At 30.8% G+C, this 24,257-nt stretch overlaps 2 protein-coding genes and 1 pseudogene across 2 annotated transcripts; 1 reads left to right on the top strand and 2 right to left on the bottom strand.

Annotated features, from left to right (window-relative positions):
* Positions 1 to 358: 358 nt before the first annotated feature.
* LOC107363260 (uncharacterized) lies at positions 359 to 18,360 on the top strand. The gene is made up of 3 exons (XM_015930459.3): positions 359 to 2,914; positions 17,448 to 17,765; positions 18,088 to 18,360. Exons 1-2 carry the CDS (start codon positions 1,651 to 1,653, stop codon positions 17,699 to 17,701), a joined length of 1,518 nt encoding a protein of 505 aa, XP_015785945.1. The 5' UTR covers positions 359 to 1,650; the 3' UTR covers positions 17,702 to 17,765; positions 18,088 to 18,360.
* LOC149093539 (crustapain-like) lies at positions 12,050 to 12,949 on the bottom strand (annotated as a pseudogene).
* On the bottom strand, positions 18,291 to 22,729 carry LOC107363261 (neurensin-1). Its single transcript, XM_015930460.3, has 3 exons — positions 22,010 to 22,729; positions 21,042 to 21,106; positions 18,291 to 19,725 (listed from the first exon to the last, which is right to left on the bottom strand). Exons 1-3 carry the CDS (start codon positions 22,147 to 22,149, stop codon positions 19,295 to 19,297), a joined length of 636 nt encoding a protein of 211 aa, XP_015785946.1. The 5' UTR covers positions 22,150 to 22,729; the 3' UTR covers positions 18,291 to 19,294.
* Between the last annotated feature and the right edge of the window lie 1,528 nt (positions 22,730 to 24,257).

The raw sequence follows: 24,257 nt of genomic DNA, 5'->3' as shown, positions 1-24,257 counted from the left end.
ATTGTGATGCACTTTAAAAGTTATGATAACAGATTTACTCTCTACTCTGTGGCTGTGATAATCCATTAAGCTAGACATTAAATATTGATACATTTTGCTATCAATCAGAAGCGGAATCGGTTTTAAATTGGAATGTTTCAATTTCTTATCAATAGATTATAATCTAAACTCTACAAAATAAATAGTACAGTGATGATTTATCACTGGTGAATCACTGATTATCATTGATAATTCAATATCAATCGTCTTACTAAAATGAAGAATCTCTAGAGAAATGAAAATATTTACACGATTCATAATTCTTGGATTTAAATTGTTGACACGAGATGGAACAAGTTGATTAAGACTCCATTTTATTTCCCTCAATTCATTTCAATACTTCTAATGTTTTCTTTTGCTTCAACCCTTTGCTCCATGACTTTCAACTCAACAATTTTTTAATTTGAAATTGTAGTCAAAAGTTGATTGCAGTTAGAAAAAAATGCTCAATTTACCAGAAAAAGAATATGATGAAAAGGACAATAAAGGCGATGAAAATACCCAGAGTTTGCTCAGAAACTGGAAGATTTGCGTTGTTATCTTCTTAACTCACTCTGCTTTTTTGTCTCTCTTTTCATCTCAGGAATTAGAACACATTTTGAGTCTGGTGAGAGTTTCATGTTAAAATGGGAAAAAGTTGGAAATTACTTAACTTGATAGTTGAAGCCATCGTATTTTGTTGATCATGAAAGATCAAGAAATGAGTTGACAAGTTATGGTTTCATCAAAAGTATTGCCATCGTCTTCACCATCGCCACCATCACTAGCACCTTTAACCTCATCAATACCAGGAACATTTAACTCATCAACCGTTACTTAATTTGTGTCTCTCAAATCAACATTGGATTATTGTTATTACCTCTTTTGTTTGTTCAATTTGAAAATGGTGATTTAATTTTCGATCAGTTTCTTGATCTTTTCTTTTGATTCAATTTGATTTTCCTTTGTTGCTCTATTTTTATGCGTTACTTCCATTGGATTCAAACAGTTGAAATATTCACTTCACTTGTGATCTAATTGAATGTCTTTGTGTGTTCTATTTATTTTATCTGCTGCATTTTATATTCACCCTTTGATATCCAAACTAATTAAGCAAATTTAAAGCTTGGATTTACATTATGATATTGTGCTTCATATAATTTTAACCCTCTTTTTTTTGGCAACCACCAATTTGGAAACAAAGTCGATATCAAAAAAGCCAATCAAGGTAAAACATCTAACCAAAGCTGCCTTACTAAGTGTATTCAGCTTGGTAACAATAATGATCAAAAAAATGGAAGGAAAAAGTCCACTCTTATGTTCCTTCGGATATAATAATATGTTAGATTGAAAGTCATGGTCAGAAAATTGAATGGACAAGTTTAAACACACAAATGTAAACTTACAATTATGATTAATCTCATCGATAATGTCATTTTTTACAATTGAAAACCAGGAAAGCAAGGAAAGGAAATATTTACATTTAAAATTAAACCCTTGCGCCTAAAGCCTCACTTTATGCCAAAGTAATTGTTTAGTTGAAAATTGTTTTGGGTAATTTGTTTCTGTCAGCTGTAAAGGATAAAGCCAAGAAAATTGCGATTTGAACACAATTGCTGTTTAATTATAGCTATGAATTTACTCCAACGATCTCTTCATTCTCAACAACAGTCAACATCAAGCAGCTCAGCGCCCAAGAAAAGTTCAGCAACATCCTATGCACCATCAACCCACACCACCAACACTCATCTCTTGTTCCACCTTAATGAACCTTATGGAAATTTTTTCAATGGCCCATCAGCATCAACCTCATTCTCATCGCCAACCTCTAGTCGTGGGGTTAAAAAGACATCCACCTCCAGTAAACCAGGTTCTGGTTTTCTCGATCTTCACCACTCCAACCCTGCTTCAACCTCATTTGATTATTACGAGTATTTCTCCAACTATGGTCGTATCCTGGCCACTCCGCCTCACTCTCCAAACGCCTTGGACCACTTCAATGACCGAGCCGGTATTTCAGGTACCAGTTCATCTGGATCAGCTGGTTTTGACCATAGTTTCAAGAGATTCTGGAGACGAAGTGGTCCACCCAAATATCAACCCATTTCAACCACCGATTCACCTGAAAGATCTAGAGATATTTATGGCCAGGGTGGAAGTGGAAGTGGTTCTGGTGGTGGCTCTGGTGGTGGTATTAGTGGCCTTCGTGGTGGAACTCCTTCACCTCAATTGGGTCGCCATGCAACTCGCTCAATTCGTTTACCCTCCAGTCCAAGTTCACCAGGCTTGTGTTTTATGGACGCTGCTCCTCTCCTATCACCACCCTCTGATCCTCCGATGGTCTCAATGATTCCATCATCAATGGGACCATCGTCTTCCTCATCCAACCAAGCAGCCCAATCAATTCATCCATCCAATGGTCCTACACCACATCGGATAAGCTTCATCGAGACCAACCTGTACATACCCATTGATCTTCCCCCTTCACCCGATTCTTTGCCCGTTCTACCTCGTCGTGGTCCTCACGGGTTTATGCACGCAGAATGGGTTCACCATACAGTTAACCAACTTAAATCACAATTTAAATCACTTCATAACCAGATACTCATCAATGTTGAACGTAAATCACGTTATCCATTCATCATTTACGGTTACCCGGGACCTGGTTTTGATCCAACTGCAGGTCCAATACTGCCAACCGCAGCTTTTAATACTCTTTCACCTGAACTCAGAATTTTCGATGGTCTCTATGATATTGCATCTTCCCTTATCCGACCTGGTTCCAATTATGATCAAGAAGACCGAGCCGTCCCATTAGGATACATTGTCTCGGCCTTTCAAACCTTTCCCGGTGAAGACAGTGAGAAACTTGAAAGAAACTGGTTAGCCTGGACTGGTAAGTAAATCAATGTTAATTATTAACCAACTGCTTTTATTGATGCACCTAATCAGATAACATTTTACACATTCTGTATAATCAAATGGTCTGACCTTTTTTTCTGGTCTAACAATCCCATCTTTGTATATGGATAAATAATTAATATTTCATCCATTTGTATACAATTTTGGTTTAACCTGTTCAACTAATTATCATCTTAATAATTTAAAACATTTAATGAATTGAGTGAAACATGAATAATTGATGATTATTATGAAAAAGCAAATGATATTATCAATAATAATGATCATAGTTATAACCATAATTTTATCCAGATATAATAAAATCTTAAAATAATCAAAGGTTTGTCATATTTTCATTGTTAACCAGGTTTAACATGTTTATCAACAAATGTTTACCCATTTTTGACTGACTTATATTATTTCAAACAACTCGAATCCCATTTTTTCATGATTAAATGTCATCTCATGTGATTTTTATATGATCCTAAAAGCTTTCAACCTTTTGTTATCTGAAAATAATGATGAATACCTTTTTGCCATAATGATTTATCATTAAAGTGATATCAAACCTTTGTTCAAGTGAATGTAATGAGAGTGAAGATGAAAAATGTGGATTTAAACGGTTAACTACGATTCAGTTTACCCAAAAAAAGCTAAAGGAATAACCATTAAACCTTTTTTTATCCCTTTTGGTTGACAGAAATTCATAGTTTCATTCTTACCTTATTTATCTTGATCATTATTCAGCTTTCTCAAAAACCCAAATTGAACTTAATGGAATTACAGCATTTCACCTTTTCCTTTTCAGTGAAATCAGGATAAAATGAATGAAACATTCCAATCACGGATGATTGGTATTAAAAGGTTGAATGAAATGTTGATAAAATGGATACTTTATGTGTTCACAGTGTCAGTGACTATTGAAATTGAAAAGGTAAACATTGATTTGGAAGATTTTGTTATTCCCAATTTTGGGTTCACTTTAAAATCAATGTTAATATTTGTATCTATCTATAGCCCATTATTATCATGATTGTTTTCAAAGGTGTCATTCTGGGTTCTGTAATTTTTGCCGTTTCCTTGTGACTAACAGACTATTTGTTGGCATTTAATAAATTGGTTGAAGTAAATGAAACAAAAGTCCTTGGTGAAGCTCCAAGAAGCCAAATGTGAAGAAACCAATCAAAAAATATAACATGAAAGATTGTCTGAGCTTTTCAATCCGATTCAACTTCTCATCATCATCATCACTTTCCTCTTCCCCTTCATCAACAACTAAACAACATCATTTTCATAAGCATCCTCTCATGTCTCAACAGCTTCAATAACAAGGTTGTTGATCATATTTTCATCCAAATTGAAATCATTAACTATGGTTATTACCTGAGTAAATGATCATTTAGTTCAATCAAAATGATTCCCTGAGCAAAAAAAAACTATCAATTAATCAAAAATAATGAGCAATCTTTGTCTTGATGTCATCAAATGTCATCCAATTCTCGACTGAATCCGTAACCAAAAAGATTCCCCAATAAAAACATCTTTCATCTTTTCCTTCATCTCATCCTCTCCATCTCCATCTCCATCTCCATCTCCATCTTCATCTTCATCTTCATCCTCTTATGATTCCAATGCCATCAATCAGAGTCACTTTGAGTTTAACTTTCACTTTATTATTGTGATCACAGTTTTGCTATTGAAACAATTTCAATGTTGTTCAGTTAATGGTTCAATAATTTCAAGCAATTCACTGTTTCTTGTTCACCATTTAGGTTTGCTGTTCAAATGTTTACAGTGACTTTCACTTAACAGACAAAACAAATATAATCAAATCCATGTTTCATCTAATTGTTTGAAAAGTGCAAACCAAATTGTGGAGATAAAAATATATTCATTTAACCATTTCAATCATTTGATTGATTGATTTGTTCAAACTGCAAACTGTTGTCATTGTTAATCAATAATGTTTGACTTTCCCTTCAACCTTTTCTTGTTTCCTTGTAAAGATCAACTTGAGAAAAGCAAAGCAAAATCTGAATAATTTTCATCAATGATTCTGACTAAAGTCAACTCACACAATTAATGATAAATCAATAGATTGAATTTTAAATTAATTAATCAAGCAACAGCAGATAGCTTGAGGCTTTCAATAATTTCATGTTTGTTAACATTTGACAGTCTTAATGTTTACCCTTTTACCAGTAACATTTGAAGCAAACACGAAACAAAAAATTGGATGAAAGAAAAACAGAGAATGCAATTCTGAGTAGAGTTTCCATAGAAACTCGGAATTGAATAACGAAACTTGATATAACAATTGTAAATATTATTTTATCTCTTTCACTTCTCAAAGGCTTCTCCTCCTCCTCATCACCATCATCATGTTTATTTTCATATTTACTGAGTTTTCATCTAAAAGTGAATTATTGTCACTCTGTTACTCTCATAATCCTGGTTAACCTCATATCCTTATCACATCTCTTATTGTTTCAATCCAATTGTTACAAATGATTGTATTGATTAAATTGGTTTAAGATGTTCACATTTACAGGATTATTAACCCAAAACCAAAGGGACAACCAAACAAAACCCAAAAAATAATGGGAAAGTCAGGGAATCTGGTTCATTTGAATCTGTAAATGAAGTCTGATTCATTGTTTAATCACTAATTATACTAATTGATGTTAGCAAAACAAAGGTAAATGCTAATATTAATTGATATCGTTAAAGTGAAACAACTGTTAAACCTAAATGGTTGGATAAATGAAGGGATAAACTGAATAATACATGTTGAGATAATTTTCATATTAACCAGAATTGAATACATTTTGATGCCAAAATTGATGCCAAATTGAGTAAAAGGTTAAGACATGTTATTAGGTCAACATAATCATCATATCAAGATGGTTAACAATTTCAAGCTTTTTAATTGTCAAAAATGTTCAACATTTTTGCATCCTTGTCATTCAACATCAGATTCATCTTCATCTTTGGCTTCTCAGTTAACCTTTTTTTTACTCATTACTCTGTTTTCAATAAAATATTAACCCAAGTTTATTGTGAATCTCAATTTGTCCACAAAGTGATTATAATTGTTCAATTATTTCATTTTCACCATTCAATTAATTGCTGTAACTACAATTGATCATTTTTATCCCTTTTATTGTTCACTTTTGACCCATTTTTGTATTCATTTATTATTGGTTTTATGCTTTTTCCTGGTTTTACTTCAAATGTTAACAATTTGATTCTCACTTGGTTTCAGTTTCATTTTCACAATTAAATTTGATTTCCCAAATGATCGTATTTGCTCAATCATCACTCACAATCAATTCAGCTAATTAATCTCTTAAGCTTTAGATGATTAACAAAAAATAACCAACATCAATTTACATTAAAGTGATTAACTGCAAGTTTCAAAGCTATTCAGATACAAATTGTCTCAGCCATTCAAGTCAATCAAAAGCCTAATCATAATAGCAGCAATTTTACCTTTAAAATTAACAATTAGATCTTTAATTAATCACAAAACATTGAAAATTAGTTGAAATAATCAACATTTACATTGAATTTCCTCTCAGAATAACCTGTTTATCTGACATTTCCAATCACTGGACAACCCAAATAATATCTTGACCAAAACCGTTAATTCAATTTGTCTAACTAAATCCAAATACAAGGTTTCAAACTCAATTAATTGTCAATTGTCTCTCAATCTAATTGTTACTTTTCATCGCCATCCAACCAAGAAAGGTTTATCATTAATTGAATTGATTACAACCATTTTCAATTGAACTGAATTTCATAGCAAATCTATTTCAATCAATTTCAATGTTGTTTAACCAAACTATTTTTACATTGTTTACAGTCTGCTTGAGATTGTCTAACAATCAAAACACAATCAATCATAAATTTTTACACATTTTTGTTACACATTTTTATATTGACTTTTTACCTTTACAAGTTTATTCAAGTTTCACCAAACAGAAGAACAAGAATTTTCATTTTATCATGAAAAATCCATTTCAAGAATTAAATGGTAAACAAAAGCATAAAACGAAACATGAAATGACAATATCTTTAAGCCTTCAATCCATGTTTACCTGATTAATAATTTACTTTACCAATGAATAGAATCTTTTTCATCATTTCAAGAATTTCCTCAATTCCAAAGTTTCTTAAAAGCATTGGATTCTGTAATCAAGACTATTCCATTAACAGGTTACTCTTTAGTTTAATTGAACTCTGACTGACCAAAGGAATACATTGAATTAAAAGGTTAAATAATGGGTAAACGTGATTGCATTACTGATCATTTCGGACTAATTAAAATGGTTATTGTTACTGATGATAATTAAATGATGAGGATTAAGAGATTATGCTTGAAGAGGATTAAATGCAATGTGACCTAAAAATTTATCATCCATGAGCTATCTTACAATCTTGGTTTGAGGTTTAGCCAACTTTTGGTAGTTGCTTTGCGTTTTGTTAGGAACCATTCAATCAAATGATAAAATGTTGATTCAAACCTTTGACTTTTTTGCTGACTTTTTTGATAAAACAATTTGAACAATTCAAGTTATCATTATCAATCAATTTCATTGAAAGTCAATCATGCAAAACTCATTTGAAAGGATTGGAAACAAGCTTTTGTGATTTTAGCCCAAAATTAAACAAATGATTAACAACAAAACTGCTCAACGATTAATTATAAACTTTCCTTTAAAAGATTCATTACAATGTGCATGCAATTAATGAAGTAAAAAAGCTAATTAACTTAAAATTTAATCAATTTAAACTGGTTTAAGATTTCAATGAGATTTACCATTTTCTGGTTTCTCATTTTTTCCTCAAAGTCTTTGGATTTTAAAAATTTGATCAACTCTAAATTTGTTGAGAAGCATTTCAATTCACCGAATAGATGTTAATTCAATTGTTATTAGATAACCATTTTTACCCTGAAAACTGGTAAAGATGGTGAAAATATTAGGCCAAAGCTTAATGTATTTCAAGATTGCTTTTTGTAACAATTCAATTTAAACTAGTCATTGCTGATGTTGAACACTTTTACAGCATAATCTTTACACTGATAACATTAAACCAGAAAAGTGGAACCAGATTTTTTATCGATTCTGAACGAAATAAGAAACACTAAATTGATGTGTTTTCACTTCATTTCAATCAGTACCTAAAGAACCAGATTTGATTAAGGGTGTTTCCGATGAAAAATGGATCGAGTTATCTGGATCCAAAAAAGTCGATTCAGATCAATTTACATCGACATTTTTGGACTTAATTTGTTCTAAAAATGATCTAAAAGCTGAAAAAAACATTCCCAGGTCAAAAAAGTCACCGGAAGTGAATCCAATCAACATTTCACCGGAAAAATCCATTGTGATGTCACTGTGACGTCACAAAACGTCACAATTTATTGACAATGAATCGGATTCAATCTCAATAAATTTTTCATCGGAAACACCTTAAAATGCAAAATGCTTCAATCTGCTTCTACTTTTTACCCAAATTTTAACCTAAAATTGTTTGAATTTAACATTTTAAATATTGTTTTATTAATACTTCACTTTTAGTATATTTTGATCATTGAGTGGTTCAACAATTTTGTTGATATTTTTTGTTTCATCTTTTATCAACGAAAATGTTGAATTCATTTTTATTAAAATAATGGATGAACATGATTGTCTTTGTACAAAGGGTTAATGGTTGCTTCAAGTACATCAGAGTTACTTCAAGTTGACATAATACAATAAGATTGTAACTCATCTTTATGATGATGATGAGGATGAAGATGAAAACATCTTACAAGGGAAGTGCCTTTGCTGGTACGATCATTTTCAATTTTTTTCGGGCTTATATTGTAGAGGGCAAAAAATAATTAGACACGTATTTTTGCTTTTGTTTCGCTAGTGCGCGGTTATTGAAATTTAAGCACTTTTTATTAAAGATAGTAATGCACTGCAGCCATTGAAAAGTACATAAAACAGATGAAAAGCAGAAAATGAAAATATCTTACTGAAAATTGTAAATCAATTTTCAGTAACTCCAATAGATTACAATGCAATATCCTCGCTTAAAAGTGCTTAAATTTCAATAACCGCGCACTAGCGAAACAAAAGCAAAAATACGTGTCTAATTATTTTTTGCCCTCTACAATATAAGCCCGAAAAAAATTGAAAATGATCGTACCAGCAAAGGCACTTCCCTTGTTAGCTTTATTTACAGTAAATAAAACTCGTTATTACTGTAATGTTATCAAATTAGACTCAACAAATCAATCATCTGGAAACATTGACACATTTGTTAGTCAACAATTCACATCATTTACTAATGAAATTATCTTCAATTATCTAATAGCTGTTTAATAACAGTTGAAATATAGTCAAATGGAAAGATTTAAATCACTTTTAATTTGATCCTCCAGATTTGGATTGGGAAGCATTTTAATTCCCAAAAATCCTTGTTAAAACAGTTACAATAATCCAATCGATTAATCTTCAACAAATAATCGCCTTAAATTGTTATTACAATTGAAACAAGGTTGAAAATTGTTACAATTGCTAGTTACAATCATTTGTTATTCACAGTTATTATAAAAAATGATCGTCAAGTCTGTTATTATACACTTTGACTTTGAGTAACCATTTGATTAAAGACTCTAAATAATCGCTTTCCACTTTTAATTGTTAACAATGAAGGCTTCAACGACAATTGATTGTTAAATTGCCATCCTTGTAATGGTTAAAAAAAGTTGACAATTTAATAGTCACTTCAAACTTGAATCTCAAGTGAAAATCATTTGGGAAGATAAAGAACTGTTTTTTTCTCATTTTTTGTTGCTTCTTTTTCATCAACCCTTGTCGTTGGCGAAACAAGAATATTGTAAAATCCAGAATTGAATTGAAAGTGAGGTTCAATGAAGCATTTGGCATGATAACATTTATCATTTACTAACCCAGTTTGTTTCCATAACCAGTTTTACCCATTGAAGAAGGGAAGACTTTTTTTCTGGTTACAATATGAAGCAAAAAAAGCTCAAGAATGATAATTTAACTGGGAATGAATTTTAAGCATGATTAGGATTGGGAGTTGAAATTGGAGTGTCTTGTCATTGCTGTTGATATGAAATGAAAATGTTCAACTTTAACCTAAAAGGGTTTAACCTTGTTGACCAAGTGAATTGTTAAAGGCCAAAGGAGACTTGGACAAAGGCATAATAACAGGACAAAGTTAATAATGTACATCTTATGGGAAAGGCAAGTAAAAATACAAAGATAGGAAATAAGGAATCACAAAAGACTATGAAACATTCAGTTGATGGAGTTGGCCTAGTTTCATCAGTATTTTTTGCCTCGCAATGTTATTGTCTACTTTAGGATCATCATCTTGATCATCTTGTTTATCTTCACCATCTTTATCATCTTCAGGGTTTTCATTATTTCCATCATTTCTCTCTCTCTTTTTATCATCTTGTTTCTACTATTTTCATCTCTATCTATTACATCTTTCTGTCTCTTTTTGGGTTCACTTTTTTATACTCTTTTCTTATAACTCTGACCTTATAACTGCATCAGTCCACAATCACGTTCAATGATAACAATGAAAATAATAATAATGATGATAATAATAGAGATGGTAATAAAAATATGATTACAGATAAATTGAATGCTACCAATCAGATATTCAGCAAGAGTCAACAAGCTTTCAACTGTTCAGTAAGTTATATTTGATTAAATTAATATCATTATCATTCATTGTTCACTGTCACTGCTTTTTATTATCATTTTGTATTTAAAAGTTACCCAATTCTTTGTATTATCAACCAGAAAAGAACCCAAAATCTCTGTTGACATTCAGATTCGTTTACTTTTTTTTTGGGTTTATAATCAAATTGCAACTGTCAATGGGTTGACAAAAAACCTCCAACGAAATGTTCAGTGAAAGGTTATCAAATTATCGCTCATTGTAAGCCAATTAGCATCAAGTTAAAGGTCAAAATAATGAATAATTTAATTTTGCTCATGAAAAGGTCAAATTCTTAAAAATTCATCGATTTTATGTTTTTATTTTGGTTTAGGTTGAAATTGAAATAAACCAGAAAATGTAATGACTAAACTGAAATGTTGAAAATGAAATTTGGGTTAAATGAGATTTTGCTTTAATTGTGAAAATCTGTTTTGATCAATTGATTGAAATAGTTAACACTAAAAGATGGAAGACAATTTTTGCCATATTTTCATGATAACAGCTTTACTTTGGGTTTTACCTTCAACTCTTAACCAAGTGGAACCATATGTAATGTGCAACCCAAAAACTGAGCAACACAACCAGGTAATCATGAAACATTATTTTCTGATTACCTTCGTTCAATCTAACCTGATACTTGATGATAACACGCAATGTTTGTTAGTTAATCACTAATTCACTAAAAGGTCATCAAAATGATTGAACTTTCCTTACACAGTTTCAATGGTTAACTAATAAATGTCGTTTCATTTGTTAAAATAGCACCTAAATGTAATAAAATCAAAAAGCCTTGCAAACCTAAAAATGATCATCATTAGATTCATTAATATCACTGATAATCTTGATTATTATTTAGTATTAATAATATTTCCAACGCCCATCAAGGCTTATTAAAAATTGAATATTTAACTAGTTTTGAGTTGAATGCAACAGCAAATGGAAAGGCCAATTTAGCTCACATAACTTGACCATTACCTTGATGATTATCAATATTTTTATTGTTATTATCTTCACCACTTTCATAATCTTCATTTATACGTTTACACTGTTAACCTATTTTGGTTTGTATCTTTGCAAACCATAAAAACCTGGAAATGGTTTTGCTTTAGGTTTACTTCATCCTTCCAACTGTGTCAGCATCCATCCATAATATTAATACCGTTTTGATATTTTTCTGTCAAATTTCTCAGCATTCAAACTGTCTATCTTTCTGTTAGACGGCTTTTTAGAATAGACAAAACTTTTAGAACTCAACCCTGAATCTCAGGAAAAGCTGATGAGAGACTTAAATGGTCAGTAAAGCAGAAAAAAAAGTTCATGAGTTATGAACATCTTATTAACACTCATAGATTTGAAAATTTTTTTACTTTTAGAAAATGCCCTCCAAAGGTAAATTAGAGGTCAAATAAAAGATTGACCTTGAATGACCTTGAGCGTTTGCACTCGAGTATTCGCATCTTCGACCGTCATCTCCTGGACCAGAAGTGTATGGATAAGATTTTTAGGTATCAATACCTTTGTTAGCTTTAATATAATTAAATGCATCGTACATAAGACCGCCATTACATCCCTTATTACCGTAATTCCAAGAGCATTCAATCAAATTTTCCTCGGGAAGCTCAACTAATTAACCAGTTTTTTGTGCATTTGCTGATTCAAGGGCAGCTATGGCTGAAAAGGCTCAGCAAGAAGCTTGATCTTTAACTTCGGCAACAATTCCTCTGGTTCGCCAGTCAACTGAGGCTGGAATTTGAACAGTTTTGTTTACATTGTGGATAAGTATACTCTTTTTGTAACCAAGATAAGCTGCTATGAATTCCTCAAAGGTCTATGTAATGGTGTATAACAACAAAAAATATGTTAAACGTCTATTACTGAATAATGAACTTACCAAATCAGCAAACTTATTGATCCCCAATGGGTAAGCATGTTCACGATTGTCAGCTCTTTCATTGTGGGCTTTGATTTTTTAAGTTGTTTTAAACTGATTTCCTCCAAGCTTCTTCACTTTCTCAAGAATAAACTTGAAGTGTTAAACATTTGCACTATTTGATATTCATAACTCGCAATTGGAAAGGTTACCGAATTATTTACGAATTGGTCAACTTAATGATATGCAAACACTCATATCCTTTGGCCAGCATGAGTTATGAACATATTAGCAACACTCACTGATTTGAAATTTTTTTACTCTTAGAAAATGACCTCCAGGTAAATTAGAGGTTAAATAAAAGATTGACCTTGAATGACCTTGAGCGTTCGAACACATGGTTCTTTAACCTTCTGAAGATCATGGGTCAAGTCCGAGATCTGCAGCATTAACTGTGCCCGCAAACAGGCGTAAAATGAAAAAACGCCCGGTAATTTAATAAATATAATTATTAGAAGTTTAAATTTTGCTCATTTATTTATTGACATTGAGCTTTCGATCGAGGCAAATTTCATGTTTAAATTCGAATTTTTTCATCAAAAATAACATAAGTTCTAAAACCATCAAGTTGTTCTTCATCTAGTTGAACATTATTGAAGGAAATTTCAGAAGTAAAAATGTTGATAATAACTGCGTATCCCATTGATTCATTGAAAGCATTTTCCTTGTACATGGAAAATAAAAACTCAACCAATGAATACTTTTACCATTTTCATCGTTCTAAATAGCTTTAGTCCATTTTAATAACACTTTTTTCCCATTGAAAACCTTGTAATTGCCTGTGCTCTTAACCTAAGATTATCATCATTTCACTCTCAATTAACTGATTATTTTCACCTTTTTTTCAAGATGAAACTTATCAATCATTTGCTATCAAAGTTGCAGGATTATATCAATGTTGATACCAGATTTACCTGACAAGTCACTGTCAATTTAACCCTTTAATAGCGTTTTTTCCTTCTTCACCATATCAGTTGAAGTATTTGTTTCTGCCATTTAATCAATATTCTGTATATATTAACATGATGATTATGGTGATCTGTTGATGGTTATAATGAGCTTGAAAATGAAATGTTCATTATCATAAACTGTGCAATATCATAAGCAACTATGATGATATGATCAAGTTGATTGTTGTTACTCTTTTAAATCTGTCATTTTGCTTCTTAATCTGAATTTTAGATTCACAATTTCCTCCTTTTTTGATTGCAACAATATTCAAATTGTCTGATTATCCGCCGGAAAAACGTTATTATGGCAAAAAAATGTTCATTTTGATAACCTTTAATGATTCAAGGAATGACTTCATTTACACAATCCGATTGTTGATTATACATAATGATTTACTTGACTCTTCATCTTCCAGTTGATTTCAAGTCAATCAATAAGCTTTGTATTTGTTCACTATCAGTTCAATTAGCTCAACCTTTTGATTGATTCAACTAAATTGAGAAACAATTATAATTGATAATCGATAAAAATCTGGTCTGTTTTGGTTCAACATTCTGAATAACAATTGAAATATTTTGCGTAAAATTTGATTAACCTTTAGTCTTAAATCATTGCTTTACAATTTGATCTCAACACTCTAAATACAATGTTTCCACTATTAACTGTTAATAATGATTGGGTGTGTTCTGGTTTGCTATTAACTTACACTTGAACAGTTTATTTTAATTTAGTTTTGGTAAAGGATTTGGTAGTCAAGCAAGATGATTATATGAAGGTGATAATACAGTTGATTTGGCTGAATTAGGCTAAATTTTAGTGCAAGAATCAAGTTAATTAGTTTCACTGATCTGTAAAGGCGATTGATTTACTTTCACTTGATGTGCAATATTTACATTGTTAATGTTAGCCAAAGAAAGGCTGTTTAATTTGCTTTACAATTTGAATGAAAATCGGTCAAATCTTCATTACTTTTACCTTATTTTAAAGATTAGACTTTGTTATCAATTTCATTGATAAATTACATTTCATCAAATGTTTCCATTTTTTCATGAATGGGAATTTTGTTGATGATAAAATGAAAGTTGAAATATACTCAAGGAATCTTCATTGTTATTGCTTGTTTTTTGCATCTTTTTTGTTCAAATGTTTCAACTTTTTGAATAGATGATAGGAAATGAATCAACTATTCATTCAAATTCCCTGAAGCGTTGGAAATAATATCAACATTATCTTATTGAACATTCAAAATTTATGGATAATTTTAAAGAAATGTTTATTATTTTGAATTGATTAATTGATGTAAAACGATTAATCGTTTCATCAAAATTGGGTTGCACCAGAATCAGCTGTTTTCATTGGTTCAACTTTGATGCTTTTGTTGAAGTGCAAATTGAATTGTCTTTTTTTCTGGTTTCAATTCGTTAATTAAATGATTGTATGGAGGAGGAATACAACAATGATGATTATAGATGATGCTTTGTATAACCATTAGTTGTGGGAAGAAATACAATTTGATATAATTTAATACAACCTTTGTAACTCCAAGGATTACCTTTAAATATTTTCTCCTTCCTCTTGTACCGGTTAACGGTTGTTTGTCCAACAATTGTTTTTAACTATTGACCATTATCAATTGTTAACAATTTGTCTTGTGCCATTTATTTATCATGAAAAAAAGTGAAACAATTGGAACCACCTTAAATCAGTATTTTTCTGGTTTCTTTCCGATGCTGTGTGAAAAAGCCATACATTTGGCTATTGTTATATTTCCATTGGTTAACGATTAATCAACTGTCAATTGTCCTTATATTGATGATTTATCCTGAAAATTGATTTTATCCAACCATTAGATTTTGTCTTTCACCTTGTGTCAATGTTTAAAGTTTAATCTAGTTTTAATCATCAGTCCATCATTACAAATCGGGTTGACAAACAGCTGACACTTTCCTTGTCCCTATAGCTTAAATAAATGGTAAGCATCGATCTAATTAACCTTTAATCATTACTCTTCTATCGATAATTATAATGTAATTATGTCACTAACCATTACAATAATTGATGATTACTTGAAAATGAAATAACCAGTTTATATGCAGTATTGGTTACAATGAAGCAAATGGTTATAATTCATGAATTACATTTTGCTTTGGTAAAAAATGGATGGATTTGTTCATAATGAAGCTTCTATGAATTAATAGCTAAACAGTAAAAAAATATTATTTGATTACAATGATTCAAACCATTAAATGTTCATTGTTGATGGTTACACTTTGTTGATTAATATCATTATGGTGGCTATGAAAACAAAAATATTAATCTTTTAGCCAATTTTTTTATCAATTCTGGTTGATATTGAATATATTAAAAAAGGTAGATTATTTCATGATTAATAGCATTTGAATGGTATAACATGATAATACAATAATCAGCTACTTCACCTCTTTTTTGCACCGTAAATTGTAATCAACATTACAAGCTTCAAATTCAATTTGTCCTTCTTGACTCGTTGACATTTTCAAATTGTAAGATGAGTTAACAATTGTCTAGCAATTTATTGATCCATTGGTAACAATAATAATCATGTTACAATGATTAACCATGTTGCTTCCAGTTGACATTAATATTTAACCATTTTCATCTCACACATTTAATCCAATGCTGAGTAAGTTAAAGTTTACCTTAGAGATTGCTATCCATACTATAAACTGAGTCTCAGGATAATCGTAAAAACTGATGATTCTTAATTGTTGAGTAAACCTAATTCTGTAAATGGCGCAATGCATCAGGTAACAAGTCATGTTTCAGGGTTTCATCAAGAAACACTAGTCAAGATTACATTGCTATTTACTTTAAGAATTATCTTCATCATGATTATCATATTGAGAAGTATCTTGATATCAACAATAATAATCACAAAATGACAAGAAAAATAACCGCAGGCTCTAACATTGGTTAATGAAAGTGAAAACTTGAAATCGATTGATTTGATCAATACTCAGTGACCAATAAAGAGTTGTGACAAACTAACAGTTTGATTAGATTGGACTAATTGCTGTGGGTTTACTGTCCAAAAAATCAATGAAATATCAAGACGATTCAAATAAAGGTTCAATGATATGTTTGACTTTAAGATACACTTTTCAATGCAACAGATCATTTCAAAGTGTAATTCATTTTTTAAATTGAGCTTTATCGTAATCAAATATTGAAGAGTTAATCGTTTTTCAGTTTCACAAAATTGTCTTTGATGTCATCCTTTAATCTTGTAATAACCAAATGATATTTTAAAATAATTTACCTTCAATTATAATAATAGGTAACCGTTGGAAATTAATTTTGAAAAAAGGTTTATTTTGCTGGGAAAATCATGTAAAATTAATACCATTACAACTCAATTAACTATATTACAAGGTTTAATGTCTAACGTTTCATCTCCTTATTTAATTCAATAATAATGGCCATTAATAACAATGATAATCCAATTTAATCGGCTGATAAGATGTTAATATATGAACATTATAAGGTATAAACAAGTAGCCAGAAAGGTTTAATAAAAAAGATGGAAGTGCAGGTAACATCTAACACCTTGAGGTTCGGTCAAATCATTATTATTTTTACTATGTAGTTGAGATTATTTTTATTGTTATTATATTGCTGTAGGATAAGTAATCATTGAAACATTATCTTTATTGTCATTGTAATCACGATTCGTATTAACCGCTTAATCTTAATCGAAATGCGATTGGTTGAAAGAAACAGATGATGTGACTAATTTGTCTCTTTGGGTGCATCTTTTCAATTTTTGTGTTTCTTTAAGCTTTTTTATTCTTCAGTTGATTTTACTTTAATTTACTAATTGTGTTTATCTATTTGTGTTGTTTAACAGGAGCCACAATATTGTACAAACAGCTTCCTATGTCAATTGGCCTTCGTCGTTTGATCTTTTTCAAACGACACGATCTTCATCTGCTTAAATCTTATTCAACTCCAAGTGAAAATGAGATTCCAATATTTACTTACGTATTGGTTTGTGAATGTTTTAATTTACGTGATTGCCATTTAGCCACAGCTTGTTCAGTCATTGATCAATTGCGATTTAGATGTTGTGGTTACTCTGGACTTTATATTAATCATCTTTGACACCTTTAACACAAAATTAAGATACCTTATAATCTCTTTTTGTATCAAGAAAACTATACAAAATGTAAGTATTTGCTGATCATGTTTCTGCCAAAAAATTCATTCTATTGATGATAGTTTGTTTCCAGATAATAGAGGATTTATCAAGCTTTAATTCGGTACGATTTTCATACAGATAATTATCGAACTTTCACGTTCACGAATAAATTATTAATAGAATGAATCTTTGCCAATAATATCAAAGTTATACTGATAAAACCTTCATTTCTCGAAAAATTAATTGCTAAGTTTTTAAATTATTTGCTCAAATCAATCTGTTTTATTTTTGTACTAAAAATACTGCATTTCACAATTAACTAATTGTTTCTTTTTTCTACTCAATTTAGTGTTTATTGACGTCTTCCAATGTTATTGAGTTTCTTTCTGGTGAAAATGGAAACTAATGGTACAATAATTTAAGGACAACTGAGGAAAGCTGATTGTTTTTTGCTGAAAATTTACAGTGGAAATGAAGTCAATCAACATTTCAAACTCGCCTTTAATTTTGAAGTCCTTTTACCAAATAAGACTAACAAAAATTGTAATTAAATTGTTTAAGACAACAAAAAATGTTTTTAATTGCAACTCAGTAAACATTAAATACTTTGTTGATATAATAATTTTTTACCAGATTTTGTTTATTATTCTCTGGTGTTTTTTTGTAATGAAATATTTTTCAACAATAATCATACAAGAAAAATTACTGTGCATCAAATCAAATTGATGATTTCAGGAAATTTCAACAAATGCATTCAATATAAATTGGAATGATGGGTTTGTTATCAAATAAGTTAATTTACTGCCACACCAAGAAACATTTTTCATTCCCTTGGAAAGTTATGTTAAACAGACATTTCTTAACAATGATTGAACTTCAATTTTTTTACATTGATGTATTAATATTACAAAGTGAACGAGGCATTTCGTTAGCTTTAAAATTGACTTTCGACATCTTGCAATCACAATGACCAATCCAAATATTATGGCCGATAACTTTGTTAGTTCAAGTCGGTAGGTAAAATTACAATGACTTTATAAATTACTAATCCATTACTTTTGAGATCGAGGCTTGCTTGTTGAACTTTACATTAATTCATGGTATTTCCAAACATGCTTTTGAAGATTCAAATAAAATTTATCCAATTAAAGTGATAACTTTTTGGTCAACATTCCATGAATCGAGCAAATAAAAAATACTGCAATTTTAAAGGTTTCAAAATTGTCTGAGTAATTTTACAGCAACTGATGCAACACATCAAAAAGCTTTGATTACATGAACCCATCAGGAAAAACTGAACCTTGAAAATGGTTAAACATAACGAAACCTTCAAACTCCATGAGCAAATTTTATACTTTTCTTGTTGTGACAGCAAAATGATGAAAATAGCAGGAAATATAAGTCGATATGAGGATTTGATGTGTTGATCAACAAAGGTAAAATAAAAAGGATAAAGGCAAAAGACCACGAGTAAAAACTTGAATCAACTGACTTTGGCTTTTAAAATTTTCTCTTTTTTTCTGTCCTTCTTAAAAAATGTGTTCACCTAACAGTATTCAACCTTTCATCTGAGTTAACCCGGATTCTGTAACAACTGACTCGGCCTCTTCTCGAGATGGTTGAACACTTGTAACCTTTTCAGTAGCCGGAATCCGAGAATCCAAATCATTTGAATCACTTTTAGGGTCACCAGCATGCACTACTTCGGAAACAGTTACTTTGAAAGGAGTAGCATCGTCATCATCCTCTTCGTCTAAACAAGAGACTCCGACAAGACTGGGAAGAAGAAGCGTCAGTGCCAAAAGAGAACCGCCGCAGCAAAATACTGCTAATCCAACTATTTTGCCCAGTTCAAGTTTCTTGTTAAAGTCCGCAGCTACGGGGTCAATTATTCTCATCTCATCTTCTCGGGCAATGACAACTTGCTTTCTAGGATATCCATATGCAATGATGAGTATAAAAGAGCCAGTTATCAACAGAATAAAACCTGAAAAAGGAAAGAAAAATTTAATAAAAATTGTAACTTGAACACATAAAAAGAAACATTAAATTATAATATGAGAAGAAAACGAATCCATTGAAATTGTCTATTTGAAGTGTTAATCTCTTAAACACTTGAAATCACATTTTAAACAACTTATTGAAGCAAATATAAGTAACAATTAAAATTAGATTAAATTGGAACCGATTTAAAGAACGTTAAATAAATTACATTTGATTCAATCTGAGTAGGTTTTAATTAAATCTACAAGATAGGAAAGTCTTCAGTGCTCTTTACCCTTTCAACTTGCAACTAGCAAAGTTATACAATTGGTAACGCCATCTGAGAGATATAAAATTATTTAGCATTCCAGAAATATCGAAAGACTGAAATATTATTAATCAATCCAAACTCTTTTTTAATTACATAAATTAAACACCTAACAATATCTCATGAATCTCAAAATCTAAAACCTGTACCATAGTCAAAATCGACATCACAAAAGTCTTTCGAAGTCATTAAAAGCACTCATTGCACACTGATCAACAAGTTATTGGTTTCTAACCATTTTCACTTCATAGGAGCTTATATTATTTATGATAAATCAATTTTTCAACCTACTAGTTAATTTTATGGTCAAAAGGTTAGAACTGTTAGAATCAAATGGTTTGTGAGTGTTGTTATGGTGTTTACCTCCTGGATAATGTTAAATCCATACCAATAAATTATATTTATCATGCTGATTCTGATTCCATGAGATTTTTACTTTTCATACTCTCATATTAATCTAGTAATAATAGTAATAATGTTAACTTTGATAACCATTTATTTGATCGCCTCAATCTTGACATTGAATGTAAGTTTCAAGATCAACCAAACAATTCAATAGCTATTCTGTCCTTGATATATCACGTTTATAATAATTTTTACAAGTCAACTATTATTATTCCCATCTAAAACGACCAGCATGATTCAATATGTCCAATATTTCCTTTAGTTATTGAATTAAGTTTGTACTGGAAACTCATCGCTAAAGATATCGTTGAATTGAATAAACCCCATGAGATGAGACCAGATGAACAATGACTTCCAATAAATCAATTCATAGGCTTACAATAAGCATTCGTCTGTGATTGTACACTGATATTACAGTTGCTCGGAAGAATCCAAATATCTGTCCTGTTAATTGAATTCTGATAGCTAAATTTTAACTACTGGTTATTTCTGAAGCAATTAAAATGAAAATAAAAATCCAATCTCGATCAAAATGAGCTCGATAAACATTTGAAGTGTGATAGGTTAGACTTGACCATTGTACTCACCAAACCAGAAAGCAAATTTCCAAATTTTGGGTGCTCTTCTGTGCTTCTTGGGAGCAATCAGGTATCTGTTGAAATTGAATAGAAGAAAAAAAATCAATTAATAGTCAATAAATTCATGGCATCAAAATACATTAAGAATCAGAGATGAATAGAAACGAGAAACCGTCAAGACTAGTGAAAGTTTAAAGGTGAAGTTGTTTACGATTGTATAGCAAGCTGTCAGCTTTTGTAGGCAGAGCTCAACAAATTGAACCAAATTCACAACTATTCGGATGTAAACATGTTCACTTTCTGTAGCTTAACAATTGAGATCAAGATGATTATGAAGATCAGAATAATATGAGAGTTAAAAAGGAGGAAAGATAAATAATGTAAAGAAATAAAAGCGTAGGTGTTCCAGTGTAACCCTTTTACATCATTCTTTCTTTCAACTCTCTTACTTATCGATTTTAACGTTTCCGTTCAACATTTGTTATTCACTGTAATCATTACCTTTTCACTGAACTTACCTTTACATTCAGATGATAAATATTAATTGTTGAAAAGATCACATTAAAAAAGGATAACCAAAAATAAAGGCAGTAGTCACTGGAATAGAGCTATTTCTATACCCATAGTTGAGTGGGTAACAAGCTAATTTGGTATTTTAGCTAACATTATACAAGATTAAATAATTCAAATTACACTGTTAATAATCTAAAAGGTTTAAAAGTTAATAGGTCTTGAAGATGTTCAGTTGAGATCAGAAGATTTTCAGGCTTTTAGATTTTCCCTTCTGGTTAAAATTCAAAATAAAAGTAAAGCTATCTAATTGGCCACAAAAGGTTGACCTATGAATAAATAACCAGATGACGGTTAACAGGTTATTTTCTTGGTTTTAGGTTTTTAGGTTTAAGAGAAAGTGTTTTGTTTCCATTTTTGTTTTGATTTATTTCTTAATTTTAGACAATTAATTAATTTATTCTTACCTTGATTCGTCAGATTCATCAGAATCACTTTTAAACCCATCTGTTACTGGCTCATAGAAATGGTGAATGTAAGATCTAACACCAAAAAAGGATGGCTTTGAGTTATCCTGGATATTAACTGTATCCGTATTTTCACCCATTTGATTAACCAATTGAACCAACAATTGTGTGTTATATCAATTCGACGATTTATGGTTCCACACTGAATCGAGAGTCATATATTCACAGGATCACTTTGGTTGTCAGTTAGATGAAATGACGGTTATGTAAAAAGCACTGAGTAATTACAATATTGATGGTTTTGAATAGAGAGTTGACAATAAATTAATAACACAGAAATTCAAAGAGTTTATTCCTTGATATCTGTTTGTACCATTACAGGTTATACGGTTGATCTCAACAGGGTAGATGTTGAAGTGAATATAAATTTAGAAATATTAACTGTTATTATGTTTGATTTGACGACCACTGGTTTATAATTAAATAATTTACTTTGGATTGGATCCCTTTTGGTTGAATTAAAAACAATCACTCAAACTGTACTTTAAATTGTTCTTTTCTATCACAGATGACCTTTAATGGACTTGTTTGGAGTTGAAACATTCCTCTAACCAACTCCAGATAGCTCTTTGGTTCTCTCAATCCCTGACAGAAATATTTCCTATTCTCTTCTGGTTCAAGGTAAAGGATAAAAACAGATAACAGAGAAACTGCATTAACGATAATTTGATTCTCTCGACTCAGAACTCAGAGTTGGAGCAAACTCCATGAATGGCGGCCAATTCAAGTCAATGTAATGAAAACTTTCCTCAATTTTTGGTTGATACTATTATAAAAAGACACAATTACACAATTATAACATTTATGCACAAATGGCAAAAACTGGTAAAAATTGATTTCTTTCAAATTTAGACTGTTGGTTTATAGAAACAAGAAACTGCTGCGATCATGGCTGATAGCAAGTTTCTTTTACCCACCCATGCTAACTGTGCTAAGCTTCTTTTCAAGGTATTTTCCACCACCAAATCTAACACATCCGCCAGGTCAACCAAATCAAACATCACTTTTTGTCCACCAAATTGTTCAACACTTTCATTCGCCGCTTTTCAAACAATTTTTTTATAAGATTATCCACCACCCAAATCCACCGAATTTTTAAGATACGATGGTGATTAATAGTGGATGTGTTAGATGGGTTGTGGACAATCTTATAAAAAATTGTTTGAAAATGGGCTCGAAAAAAGCCACTCTAAAGCAGCGAATGAAAGTGTTGGACAATTTGGTGGACAAAAAGTGATGTTTGATTTGGTTGATCTGGCGGATGTGTTAGAATTGGTGGTGGACAATACGGTTAAAAGACCGTGAAAAGACGGCAAAAAAGGTGGAGGGAAAAAGCCGGTCATCTCTTTACTCTTTACTCAAAAAACAAAAGTTTTACATAAAATCCTGGTCTAACAATGAACCATAAACCTGAATAACAAAAAATTTTTCCCCCTCACTCAATGTTATTGAATACGGATTCTACAGTTTTTCCCCCAGCCTGTATTTTCATGAATTTCTCAGAGATCTGAATTCTGAGGTGAGGTTTCCTATTTTTCGTGGATGTAGTTGAATTCGGGCTTTCATGCTGTGTAATTTTTTTTCTTAGAACCCGCACAGTTTGGCCACAATCTTGACACAAAAATTTGATACATTGACTTTATATATTGTGTAGATGTAGATAGAAAAACTGAGTCAATTAGTGCGATTTAAAACTTTCTCTGATCCACAGATCAATTTTCGAGAAAAGCGAGTTCGAATTTGAAACTTCGATCGCTTTTGGTACAATTATGGAAGTAGATTTTTTCACTTTTTATGTTTAACCATTAAATGAAATAAAATTTTCTGTTTCCTTCACAACAGATCAGTTCGATTTATAGTTAAATGGAACTTATTCTGTGAATAAATAAACCAATTTTCTGGTTAAACTTGCAAATAAATTTAAAGCAATTTCAAAGACAAAATTTGCTGGTAGAACCTCGAAAAATTGAGTTGAGAATTAAGACTTGATAAGTTTATAGTTTATATTTTAGTCCATACATTTAATGTAATCTAATGTTTGGTCTAACAAGGAGAGGGTAGTGGTACGATTAGAATCGGATAAAAAGTGTATAATTCTGTTATTTATGATGGAAATAGTTGGTTACCGTAGAAACTTGAGAACGCAATTGTCCTTTTCTAATTCGAAATTTGATCATTGCTTTTCAAA

This window comes from Tetranychus urticae, chromosome 3 (assembly GCF_039701765.1).
Source record: "Tetranychus urticae isolate SD_2017Ah chromosome 3, NJAU_TeUrti_SD_1.0, whole genome shotgun sequence".
Classification (NCBI taxonomy): Eukaryota; Metazoa; Arthropoda; class Arachnida; order Trombidiformes; family Tetranychidae; genus Tetranychus; species Tetranychus urticae.
Note: the sequence above shows the minus strand (reverse complement) of the source record. Positions and strands in the feature narration are given on the sequence as shown.

Bases quoted from the DNA above. Each gene is read 5' to 3' on its own strand.
- LOC107363260 (XM_015930459.3), top strand. From the start codon at position 1,651: ATGAATTTACTCCAACGATCTCTTCATTCTCAACAACAGTCAACATCA. The intron at 2,915-17,447 runs GTAAGTAAATCA...GTTGTTTAACAG, and splicing joins AAACTGGTTAGCCTGGACTG to GAGCCACAATATTGTACAAA.
- LOC107363261 (XM_015930460.3), bottom strand. From the start codon at position 22,149: ATGGGTGAAAATACGGATACAGTTAATATCCAGGATAACTCAAAGCCA. The intron at 21,107-22,009 runs GTAAGAATAAAT...CAATTTCAACAG, and splicing joins GATGAATCTGACGAATCAAG to ATACCTGATTGCTCCCAAGA. The intron at 19,726-21,041 runs GTGAGTACAATG...TTCCTTTTTCAG, and splicing joins GAAATTTGCTTTCTGGTTTG to GTTTTATTCTGTTGATAACT.